This window comes from Daphnia pulex, chromosome 5 (genome assembly GCF_021134715.1).
Source record: "Daphnia pulex isolate KAP4 chromosome 5, ASM2113471v1".
Lineage (NCBI taxonomy): Eukaryota > Metazoa > Arthropoda > Branchiopoda > Diplostraca > Daphniidae > Daphnia > Daphnia pulex.
The window spans coordinates 4,079,230-4,091,365 of record NC_060021.1 but is presented as its reverse complement, the minus strand read 5'-3'; the positions used below and the strand labels follow the sequence as shown (position 1 = coordinate 4,091,365).

The window sequence follows — 12,136 nt, the reverse complement described above, 5'->3', positions numbered from 1 at the left end:
ATCTCTTGATTTTATTTTGATTGACTGAAAGAAAATATTTTGTTTGGGAAAAAAATGTGGTGGAGAGATCATGTTTGCTTGGCCGGTAATTTGATAGCATTACTGACGAGCCAACATCGAAATTGTGTGTGACCATTTTTCAATCAATTGGCGATTAAAACGAGCCAAGAAAATTTATTTACAACTCTGAAAAGAGAGAAAAAAGGTGCTGTGTTGTGTGTGTGTTTTTGGGATTTCTCGCTTGGTTGATTCGACTCTGCTGACGAGTTGAGCCAAAAGTCTGTTGAGACGGAATCAATGCCGACTACCAGGGAAGAATAAATGACGGTAAACCTGGAAGAAGAAGAATAATAATGTGAAAAAAGAAGAAGAAAACAACAAGAAAAAAAAAAAGGATAGAGGCTAGGAGGGCTTGACTTTCGTGCTCGGGAATGCACCGACAACCGGAATGGGAAAGGGCACACAGGCGCAACAAGTACACCCCTCCCATCGGTGGATAGCCGAGCAAGCAGCACTTGTCTCGCACTTTTTTCACGACTTTTCGCCCAAAATTCAACACATTTCGCAATATCATTAAACGACGCTCTCATTGACCAATTCAATGATGGTTTAAAACGAATGCATTGCCAATAAAAACGCCAATATCGGCGCATAAGTTGGGTCGAATTTCAATCGAACGTGGATTGGGTTTGGCGCGGAGTGTAGAGTGGGTGGAAGAGGCGGTAGAATAACGGCCCACCCCTTTTCTTTCCCCTTCTCGATTCTCACTTCAGGGCCAAGGATGTTGTCCGACATTCTCCTTCTTCTCCATTTTCTTCCAAGTTTTTCTCTCCCCCCCTCCGTCTCAAGTTTTTTCTCTTCTTCTTCTTCTTCCATTCGAAAAGATTTTCTTTCTCTCTCTTCTCCTTCACACACACACACACACACACACACACACACCAGTTCACTCGAGTCTCCAGGTCTGGCACTTGGGTTGTTGGCTGGTTTGACGGACCAGTTGAGTCTGAGCAGTCGACGCGGTTGGTACGTGAAATTCGGCCTTCATCCACGTGTGTACTGCGACTATAAGCTTTTATATTCGCTTTGGCAGACGGAAACTGCGTTCATCTTCTCTCTCACGAATCGACCAACAGATTCTTGCGTCAACATTTCTTTCCTTTATTTTGGGGGGTTTCTTTTCTTACAGTTGGTGCTAGAGTTTGATGGGTTCGACTCCGACGAGTTGATGAGTGTGACATTTGAGTTCAATTCTTTGTTGGTTTTGTATTAACGTGGGAAATTGAGATAGAATCGCTAGTGTGGCTAGTGAGTTGGGTTCATTTCTGGTCCTGCCGACGTTTCGTTGGTTTTCGCAACAGCCATGACTGACGTCATCATGGTGGATGGCAGCGTCGGAGCTTCCAATAATACCAACAACAATTTACCTCTCAACATGAACAACAGTGTCATCAGCGTGACTATGGCGGCAGCGGCAGCGGCGGCGGCAGCAGCTGCTGCTGGCGGCACAACTTCGCCAACGTTGGGAGGCACGTCGCCCGTCTCTGCCGCGGCCGCGGCCGCCGCGATGATGATGATGCAACCGCCAGCCTCTTGTTCCTCGTCGTCTTCGTCTTCGTCGTCGACGTCGGCCTCGGCGGCCGCCGCTGCCGCCGCCGCTGCAGCGGCCAACACGCAAAGTGTCGCCGATTATTTGGCGCAGCTTCTCAAAGACAAGAAACAATTGGCCGCCCTGCCCAACGTATTTCATCATGTCGAACGACTGCTCGACGAAGGTAAAAAATCAAAATCTGACTCATTATTTTCTTGTCTATCCCTCGTTTGATTTATGCTCGACAGCGTCTCGGACGCAGCTATGTGGCGTGATCGATTAGCCATCTTGAGAGATGTTAGACTTAATTTCAGGGTGGGTTTTTCTTTCCAAAACTCTCGTGTGGAGTAGGTCTCTCTCGCGTGTTGAGACGGGCGCCATTTTATTTTATTTTTAGCCCCTGACCTCCCTTATTTTCTTTTCTCTCTCTCTCTCTCTCTCCCTTTTCCTTTTGGCTCTGGCCGTACCCCCTTGTCTTTCCTTTCGTCTCTTTTTTTTTATTTTTTGTGTGTCTTGTGTCGGATTTCCCCCGACAGCGTCGACGACCGACTTTAGTATTCTCCGCTGTGCTGTCTTAACTTTGTATTCTTGTGCGCATACCAACTTCATACCAGGCTGCAAAGAAAAAGAAAAAACGAGAATCTCAATTTGCCTGTGACTCTGGTTTCTTTTTCCTGTTTCCATCCCTGCTTTTCTTTCAAGTTTCGTCGTGTTAAGTTTGCTACACCTAGACACACCCTTCCTTTGTCCAGTTTAAAATAAAAGAGCGCTTAAACATTCAGCCATTTCTTGTCATTCACATCAAGTGCAAATATAATTGGGGCTTATCGAATGGCTTGGGATGCGTCATTATTATCTCGAGGCGTTTTTTTGTGCTCACGATTCCCACCTTATTTGGTAATAGGACCAATAGATTGAGAACGTGCAATTCATTCATACCGTGTGTGGGAGATTCTTATTCATTAGCGACGATTTTTTGGGTTTTTTATTCGTTTTTTCTTTGTTATCTTGTTTCACAAATGCGTGTTTGTGCTAGGTCTATTTGGGATTGGGTTCTATTCATATGGAAACTCGTAACTAAACCAACGGTTTAAAAGGTACGCGTGCTGCAACATTTTGGGGTTCCACGAGACCGGACAAACATTTTCTCTTCTTGGACATACTGACCTGATTTTTTCTCTTTTGTGCCCGTAGTTTTTCCACTACTGGCAAGTTTAGCCGGCTTTCTTTTTTTTTTCTTCTTCTTCTTCTTCTTGTTGAATCCTACAGTTGGGAAAATAGGGAACGCGGAACCATAACAGTTTGTGATAGTTTCAGAAGCTATGCGTATGTCTGCATTCTTTCAGAGCGAAAAGATTTCAACGCGCTAGTAGACGAAGATTCCCGTTACTTTGTTCTAAATAGACCCATAAAAGGACATTTTTGTTTGTTTTTAAAAACTCGTTTCAATCGACCTTTAGAGTTGAACATATTCTTACATTGGATCCCCCAACGCACTGGTTAATCTATCAATGGAATTGAGTCTATTCCGCCAGCACGTTAATTATGAGCCAACAACACACTGTATCCGGACGAGGAGAATTGAGTTGCTACCCGCGATTTAATTTTGTTCTCGTTCCCACATGAAGCAGCTACGCGACGCTTTTAGATTCACGTTTTCCCCCAAAGTCTCCAAAAACACTTGGGCTTGTTTAATTTTGTCTCAGTTATTGTGCGTCCTTTTTTTAAGTATCTACCAACCGTTTTCTTTTATAAAGATCTAGAAATAGTCTTAGCACAGCGACAGCTTTTTTTTAGGTCACCGTGATTTATTTTTATTCATTTTTCATGAATTGTCTTGATTTATTAGAAATAGGAAAGGTGCGCGGCAATCTGTTTCAAATCAATGGGACTGAGAAAAAACCCATGGTGCTTCCGGATGCTGTTGGTGCCGCTGTGAATCTCTCAGAAAAAGTCTACGTTCCTGTCAAAGAGTTTCCCGACGTAAGACAATCTTGCCACTCAACATTTATCAGTCGACTTTTTTTAATTGATTTGTTTTTTTTCTTTCTAATGGATTTCTCCCCCTTGCAGTTTAATTTCGTCGGCCGCATTTTGGGACCACGTGGCATGACAGCTAAACAACTTGAACAAGAAACGGGTTGCAAGATTATGGTGAGGGGGCGTGGATCTATGCGCGACAAGAAAAAGGTACAATGCCCGTTTCTAGTCTTCTACAAAAAGTAAATCCGTAATTGTGATAGTGTGCTTAAACATGACTCGGTGGTATTGTCACAATTTTAATCAGCTTGTTGTCTCACGATTTAACTGCAATTATGCTGGTTATACTGGAGGCCGGTAACAATGTTGGATTGCAATTCTCTGCACTCAGGAAGTCGATGGCACGATAACTTTGTTTTGTACTGTTGTTCTCGTTCACATTTCCTCACGGGTTGAGGAAATGACCAACCTTTTCACATATTGAAGAGTCAATTTTGAGTTAACCACAGACGAGATTGGTTTGTCCTAATATTTCTTTATATATTAATCCAACAGGAGGAACAAAATCGGGGCAAGCCAAATTGGGAACACTTGAACGACGAACTTCACGTTCTCATCACAGTTGAAGACACAGAAAACCGTGCGAAAGTTAAGCTGCAGCGCGCCGTGGATGAAATAAGAAAGCTTCTTGTTCCAGCCGTAAGTCAAACACTATTTCATTTATCCATCCTCCCATTTTCAATTTTTCAATGTCCGGTAGCTGCACTGTTTTGACAGCTTGTGTGAGTTCTTCTTTCGATAAAAGACAAGTTAGCTTGCCACAAAATTGCCTTTTGCCATCGTATTATCCAAACAAAAGTGCCGTAAATTTGTGCGGCAGTCGATCCCGAACCACAAATGAAGTATTTGTTGCTCTATTTTTTTTTTTTTTTTAATTCTCGATTGGTTGACTGATTTCGCTGTTGTATTTCATTATTTTAAAATTTCAGTCTCCATTGTTGATTGTTATCTTCTAGTAAAAACTTACGTACATTCAGGAATTACGTAAGAACAGACAATAAAAAAATATATAGGTGGTAGGTAAAACGGGAAAAAAAGTTCTTGTGCTGTAGGATACGGAGCACACTTGATGCTTTAGCTATATCAGAAATAATAATCTGAAAATTTTTTTTTAAATATTACACCAACCTGGTAAAAATAGATACAGCCCAAGCTCGCAACCGCCATCTGCCATTTAAAATTTGTACCAATTTGAAATGCAACGAATCTCCGAGTAGACCACAAAAAGAAATGTTTTTTTTCCCAATTTTGTGTTTCTATTTTCATTCAGCGTTAAGACGTAGTATATCTTTTTTTGTTTTAAAAATTGGCAATTATAAATTGATCATGGTTAATGTGTAATTCAGCTAGAAAGAAGCGGATCAAAACGTTGAAAAGAACTCATTTTGCGGTTATTTTCGCTAGCAAACTCGAAATGTTTTATTTTATTTATTATTAATGGTAAAATAAAAAGTTTATTTTTCGGGTATTGTTTACAAATGTAAAGTCATTGTGATATTTCATTGAATTCTATGATATAACTGTTCTGTCGGTAAAAGACGCGGCATTTGAATTTCATTCTACGTTAATACTGACGCTTGAGTCTTATTGGTTTAATGAGCAGGCGGACGGAGAAGACGAACTAAAAAAACGACAGCTTATGGAATTGGCGATCATAAATGGAACTTACCGAGATCCATCAGCCAAACTTGGTCAACCTGGAAGTGGTGTTGGAGGAGGGGTCGTTAGTGGAGTTGGCGTGGGAGGTGGCAAAGGGGCTGATCTGCTCAGCATATGTAAGTCTCAACTACTTTTGACTACAACTCATTTTTACTCGTTTGCGTAATTTAATGTAAAAATTCAATTTAACCGTATAATATGCGCTTCAACCATTTCTGAACAACAACAACAAAAAACTAAGCTTACCACATTACCATACTCGTCGATTATTTCAAAATACCCGGTGATTGATTCTAATTCCACGGCTATGTATCACTAATTTGCCCAAAATCAATCTAACCATTAAAACTAAACTGTTGATGATCGTTTAAGTATCTATGAGAGATCCTAGGTTACCTTTTCTCGAAGAATTTTTCTAAAATACCATTTACTCCATTGACGAGTGGTAGGGTTCTATGAGACACAGATGCTTCAGCAGTTCGCGAGCCGTCCTCCTTCTCCCGCCATCAATTCGTGTACGATTTTCTTGCATTTGAGAATTCAATAACCCCTAACTTGAACATTTTTGAACCATAATCATCTGTGTATCTTTAATTAGAAAATTAGCTGTTCAGACCAGTTCAAAATCGATAAACTTTGACCACCGAAACTAAGAGTCTGATGTCAATGTTGTATTTAAAATAATCTTTTCATTGTATCAACCCCTCGGCAGAAACTGTAAAAAAAAAATATATATATATAGATAGTGTCCTACAGGGATGAAAATAATCGGAGGATTTTTCTGTCGTCGAATCAGTTAACTCTACTTCAAGAATTTGATTTAGTTTTTAGGAAATAATTGATTTTTTCGTGATAGTGTATTACGTGGAATAGGATTCATAACTTTAAATTTGTTCACAATTTTAGCTCATTCGTTTTTCCTTGTCGACTGTAACTTTATTTTATTTATTTGTGTTCTAAAAGTTCCCGCTTCGTGTTTTTCAGATGCCCCTCGTTTGTTGCAGCCAGGAGTTGGGCTAGGCTCACCAGGTGGACTACGAAATCCTTCAGCGGGTGCCTCACAGCTTGGTAATTCTTTCGTCAATGCTTTTCTCATGTTCTTCATGGTTGCAACATACTAACGCAGCTTTCTGTTTGTTCTCTTCGTATTACAGAGTACTATTTCAACCAAGCGTCATCGAAAGGTACCGTTTAATGATTGATTTTGTATTAATTTTTTAATCCCACATTTATTATGTTGAACACAGATTCGTGGAACGGTATAGCTGGAGCTCCTCTCATTCTCTCGCCACGAGGGATGCAACATTCTTCAGCCGCTTCATCCATGGCAGCTCTTCTCAATTCAGCTGCATCGGGAGGACCACCTCCACTTATCAGTGCTGCAGACGCCGCTGCTGGATTGCTCTATTCACCTTATGCTGCCGCTGCTGCCGCTGAATATTCCAACTACGCAGCTGCGGCCGCCGCCGCCGCTGGCCTGTCATCTCAACTGTTGGCAGAATACCAGACGGGCGTGCCGTCATCCAACGACGGCACCGCTGGTGGGTTGTTTGCCCGATAGCTTCTTTCACTTTCCCTAAATTTTATAAGCATTATTGATTTCGAAAACTGTTAGATTATTATTTCCATGTATGCTATTTGATTTGTTCAGAGCTATTTTTAGTCTTTAGATTATGACTTGATTTTTTAAGCTTAGGGACTTGATTACGTTTTAGTTATAGTTGAACTTTGGCATATTTCGTGCCTTGTGCTTTAATGCAAGCAGTACGATTTATTTTATTCTATTTTATATAGATATATATATATATATATTTTTTTTTGGGGGGGGGGGGCAAAACCACGTCAAATCATAGTGGCACATAAAAAAAATAATTTTCTGGTTTCTTTAGCTGCGTTATTAAAGTGTAAGTTCGTACTTTGCTTTCTCTTGCTGCGTGGATATCTAAATAGTCGTAAGAACAAATTTTCATCAAGTTCAATTTGTAGTAATGGACTTGCAAAAGAACATTCCCATCCATTACTGCGATTTTTTTTTAAGGGAATCGCAAAAGGATGTACGTCTAGCAATTTTCTTAAAAGTCCTCGCTTTTCTTCAGTGAGCGTTTTATACAATTGAAGTTGGATACGTTTCAGGAGTAAAGTGTTAATTGAAAACAATCGCCCACACTAATCTGGTCTTGAGATGCCATCAAGGTGTCGTGCCTGCTGGTTGATTAAGTGCAACAATTTTTTTGGAGTTGATTGAAATCTCGTGTTTTTAAATCAACTGACAAAAAAATTGGTCAGTTTGGTTCAAACACCTTTCTCGGTCAATTGTTTTAGCAATTGACTGATGGTCCGGTACTCAATCCTCGCAGGCACGACGCTTTAAATCAGCTTACTTAACATAATAGGATAAATGACGAATTGAATGTTTTAAGAACCAAATGTTTTGTCTTTTGTTTTTATGAATCACATTATCTGTCTTTACTTCTTCAGTGTATTTAAACATAAACATACTAATGAAACACCGGCCGCTCCGCTCCCTCTGTCTGGCTGATTGTAGGAGGCGCTAGTGGGAAGCTGAGACGCCATCTGGGCTCGCAAGGGCGAGAGCATCCTTACCAAAGGAACGACCTCAACTAACAAGCCAACCAACAACTACCACCCAAAAACAAACCAATCAAAAACAAACAAAAATCCAACCCAACCATCCAGCAGTTGTCCCAGATATTCAGGCCAGGTGCGTTGCCTCTTCCAACCAAACCTTAACTTACTAATACTAACATCTTATATATATATATAGACATTTACGCACAAAACCAATTGTGTTGTGTTTTAAACGTGAGAGTTCGTGTAAGCCAAGCGTCGGAGCTAGGTGCGAATTACTGTTGAAATGTCGCTTTGATCAATTTGTCGGTAAATTTGCCTTAATTTTAAAGCTATCAATGCTGTTTCGTGCATTCAAGGCGAACGTTCTGTGTAAAAATGATTTGGCTCGTCTCTGTGAAGTTAGGTTGCGTGTTTCGTTACTTCAAATGTTTTATTGCTGTTTGCAATATAACGATGATGACAGATGCAGTTTATCCCGTTATTAAGAACTTCACACACACACACCAAATCCGGTGCCCTACACGTTCATTCGCTCGTGGCCATTTTCTCATTTCACTACCGCCCGTAAACAAATCCATCTTCAATCTTGCAAGTTGTTAGGGCGAGAGTGCAATCATTGAACAAAGTTCGTGCTTTTTCCTCAATGTGTTAAAGGCTCGCTAAAGGGCGAATTACAAAAAGGACAGTGGAAATCTGCTTCATAAAAATGTGCAACATGGCATATGTTAAATTCAGGCCGGCAAGCTCGCTTTCTCGTTAAACGAATCAATTATTTTTGGATTTTTTAAAATTATAGTATCACTGATATCTTACTACCGAACTGAATGAAACAACATACAAATGGTCTGAACTTTGAATGTACTTGTCAACCTTGTAATTTTCCTCGAAAACTAATTCATTAACCGGCGTTAATTGAACGTTTATTAGCTGAAGATTGAAGCAGGTGGCAACCAAGAATCAAATAATTTCGACAGCTAAAATTTAAGATCTGTTTGTTATCCGAGTGTCGTGTTATGTTTCTCGTGTTTCATGTACAGTTTCAAATTGCATTTAAGTCATTCTATTTTCTTTAAAACGTTTTTACTACTTTCAGTTTAGCTGTATCGCATTCGAACTCTTGTTGGACCGTTTCGAGTGTTTTTCTTTTTCTTTTTTTTTATGGCGAAGACCATTGTTTGTCTTTCGTGTCATTTGATTTGCAGAGAAAACATCCGAAGTACTTAGTGCCAATATTTACTATTATATATATAATGAATATATATATATAATTGTTTCAGCCAAATACAGTGGTATGCCTTTCTAAAAATCATTTGCGTGACTTTTACTTAGTTTATTACGGTTTCCTATGCGATGTAGTCGCATCCCTTCTACCATTGCTTCCTTTGGTTTTGTATGTGAAATGACGTATTTGGTGTTATTTCGATTACTGCGTTTGCGTTTTAACTCAGAAGCGGAAACCTTAACTAGCGACTCGCCTTTTCAGTGGTAGTGTTCCATCAATTGGGACTTGTTGGTCTTAGGGCAGGGCTTCAATTTCTTGGCTGTGCAAACTTAAATTAGTCTACTTTATCCTGAGGCCAAAAGAAGCGGTTGACGAAGATTTTACGTATTGCATAAGGATTTCATATTACTAACTCTTCTTGATCTAATCCATGCCACTTAATCAATATCGATGGGACCATTTGATACTAACGATTTTTTTTTTCTTTTTCTATTCGTTCTTTCAATATCCCTTACCTGAAACTCCCTTACCTTTTCGTGACTTTCTTGCACCTGGTAACACCAATAAAACTTGCCACCCAATTATTACCTTCTATCTCTTAAACACCCATGTAATTCCCCACCTTTGGCTCATCGTTCCCCATATCCTATCTACCTGTAGGTGCTTAACGGTGTGTAGTGCTCTACTTACGAAATCCCGCGGCCAATGGCCTGCGAAGAACATTGGCTATTGATCTGGAGACCCTGTCCTGCATCAGCAAGTCGCTCTTACAACCGCCGCTGCAAACCGCGTAATACTTTGAACAAGGTCTACTTCTGCTAGCAAGGAATAGTAATTTAATTTTATCTGCTTCTAATCCGAACGTCTTTTCTTTATAAAGTTATCGTGAGATTTCGTGAACTTGATCGTACCCCAAATGTGTGTTTTTTCCCATTTATCATGTAAATATTTCAAACGTTGCCTTGACCAGCTACACCTTATTTGATTTTTCCTACCTCAGTATCTTAAAAACAAAACAAAAAAAAAAAAAAACTAGTTGGATCTAATTTATATCCAGATGTACTGCATTACTCTTTAGTTGAACGATCAAGTTTACTCGATCCTTACGATTCAGTGTTTTTGAACCTGTCGAATTGTCAGCTCCTGAGTTGTGAAATCGACAATCTAGTTTTCCGGAAGGCTTCGATTAATTACTAAAAATGCGGGCGCAAACCAAAAGACAATAGCCGTTTATCAACTTGGGCAATTTGTTTTTGACCAATGACCAGTTCATCACTGAGTCTGTGGACTAATATGACAATAATTTTAAAAGGAGATAAATTAAATTTCTCATCAATCCGTTCTACATAAAATTATACGTTATTTACATCTTCGACTGTTCTTCACTTGTAGTAATTGCAAGTCAGCAAAAGTAACTTTTTGAAATCTCCTCTGCACACTGTTAGCTGTAGTATGAACCCGTATTTCTTATATGGACGGTGTTTTTTTTTGTTCTATTTACCGTCTTTGCAACTGAAATCAATTAAGCGACCTTCCCAAACTATGGTTGAAATACAACCAGCAAATATTTCCCATCAAGATTTATCTGTATCTTCGCCGACTCCTTACCTACATACAAATTATTATTTATAACACCCAATAATAATTTTGCAAAAAATGTGCCTTGTTTGTTAGATCGGTTTGATTTATCTGCAAAGTGAAACGTGTAGCTATTTTTCTACGTTGGTGCTCGTAATAATGCTGATTGCAAACGCGTGCCTTTACATACACTATGTGCCCATAAGATTGCTTACACCTTAAACTAGGCCTGCAGTACTTACCACAACGACTTTGTGCCATAAACTTGAGCCATTTACCCTTTGTATGAATTTATCTACTGTATTTGTTACATTTCATATAAATAAACTTTTCCTTTTCCATGTACTATGAATTTTTATTCGTTCTCAGATAGATTAGTCAGAGTGATAAAGAGTATGGTGAAGGGACGCTGTAGAAATTCTCCATGAAGCCTTATGGAGAATTCCTACAGCGTCGCTTCACCATACTCTCTATCACTCTGGATTAGTTATAAGAACATGATAATGTTTTAGTTGGAATGAATCAACTATTTTCTATTTATTTTGTATGGTCCTGTCCATCTTTAATAAAAAATTTCGGCGTTAAGTGGGATTTTAGAAGTACTTGTAGTATCAATATTATACGAAATCAAAAGCGCAACTGATGTGAATTTAACGCTTCCTACAAAGGAATCTTCGCAACTACACATCAGCCATATAGCGAAGCTGACTTATAAAATTTTAATCAAATTTTTCTAGCGTACTCATTAAATTTTTTCTCAATATTGAAAAAAGTGACCGGGATAGAACCTTAACGTTCGAGAACCACCCATCATCATTTTGAAAACTATGGCATCAAGGCATGAATACAGACCGTACTTCATGAATCATGACTATGTCTGTAGGCCTACTTCATGACATGACTATGGCACGCGAAATCCAGCGCTATAACCCACGCAAGTCTAGTGGTCAGATTTTGAACTGCATATAAATATTTCCCAAAATGAAGAAATTTCCAGCTTATTCTTTGGTACGTGACTCAGAGTTTAGACTTAAAAATCGCTTGTACACTTGAAATTGAATCTCAACATAGTCCTATTTTGTAGTAAGAATATGGAACTTTTAGCATACAGTTCAAAATCTGACCGCTAGGGGTTTTCGATTGTCGGCGTAACCCATAACCAAACGGATGCAAGTCACACAACTACACATTACATTAGGACGGATTAAGACGACAAGAGCTATAGACTCCTGGTCGCTTCACGGCTGCGTTGGCTTCCCTATCCCGGTTTTAGGGTAACAGTAAGCCGATTTTCAGAGATTTTAGGGTGGGGCCTGTCAGAATTTGTGAAGTGGAAACGTTAAAAAGAGCCATCTAGGCTCTCTAAAGTAGCTGAGCGTAGCAGCTGACACACTCACTAGAGGCGCTTTTTAAAGTTTCCAAATCGGCTTACTTTTACCCTGAAACCGGGATAGGGA

At 39.5% G+C, this 12,136-nt stretch overlaps 1 protein-coding gene across 10 annotated transcripts; it reads left to right on the top strand.

Moving 5' to 3' along the window:
- The first annotated feature begins 924 nt into the window (after window positions 1-924).
- Window positions 925-11,024, top strand: LOC124194941 (protein quaking-B-like). Of its 10 annotated transcripts, XR_006875087.1 has the most exons (11): window positions 935-1,772; window positions 3,438-3,571; window positions 3,662-3,778; window positions 4,124-4,267; window positions 5,229-5,403; window positions 5,737-5,802; window positions 6,272-6,355; window positions 6,442-6,471; window positions 6,535-6,828; window positions 7,833-8,009; window positions 8,073-9,185. XR_006875087.1 is itself a non-coding variant. In XM_046589340.1 (10 exons), the coding sequence occupies exons 1-10, from the start codon at window positions 1,361-1,363 to the stop codon at window positions 7,910-7,912; spliced, it is 1,536 nt and encodes a 511-aa protein (XP_046445296.1). In that variant the 5' UTR covers window positions 925-1,360; the 3' UTR covers window positions 7,913-9,185. The 10 variants fall into 10 exon arrangements, 7 of the variants coding, with proteins under 7 accessions (XP_046445296.1, XP_046445300.1, XP_046445301.1 ...); XM_046589340.1 differs by having other exon boundaries at window positions 925-1,772; window positions 7,833-9,185; XM_046589344.1 differs by lacking the exons at window positions 7,833-8,009; window positions 8,073-9,185 and adding an exon at window positions 9,762-11,024 and having other exon boundaries at window positions 933-1,772.
- Window positions 11,025-12,136: the final 1,112 nt, after the last annotated feature.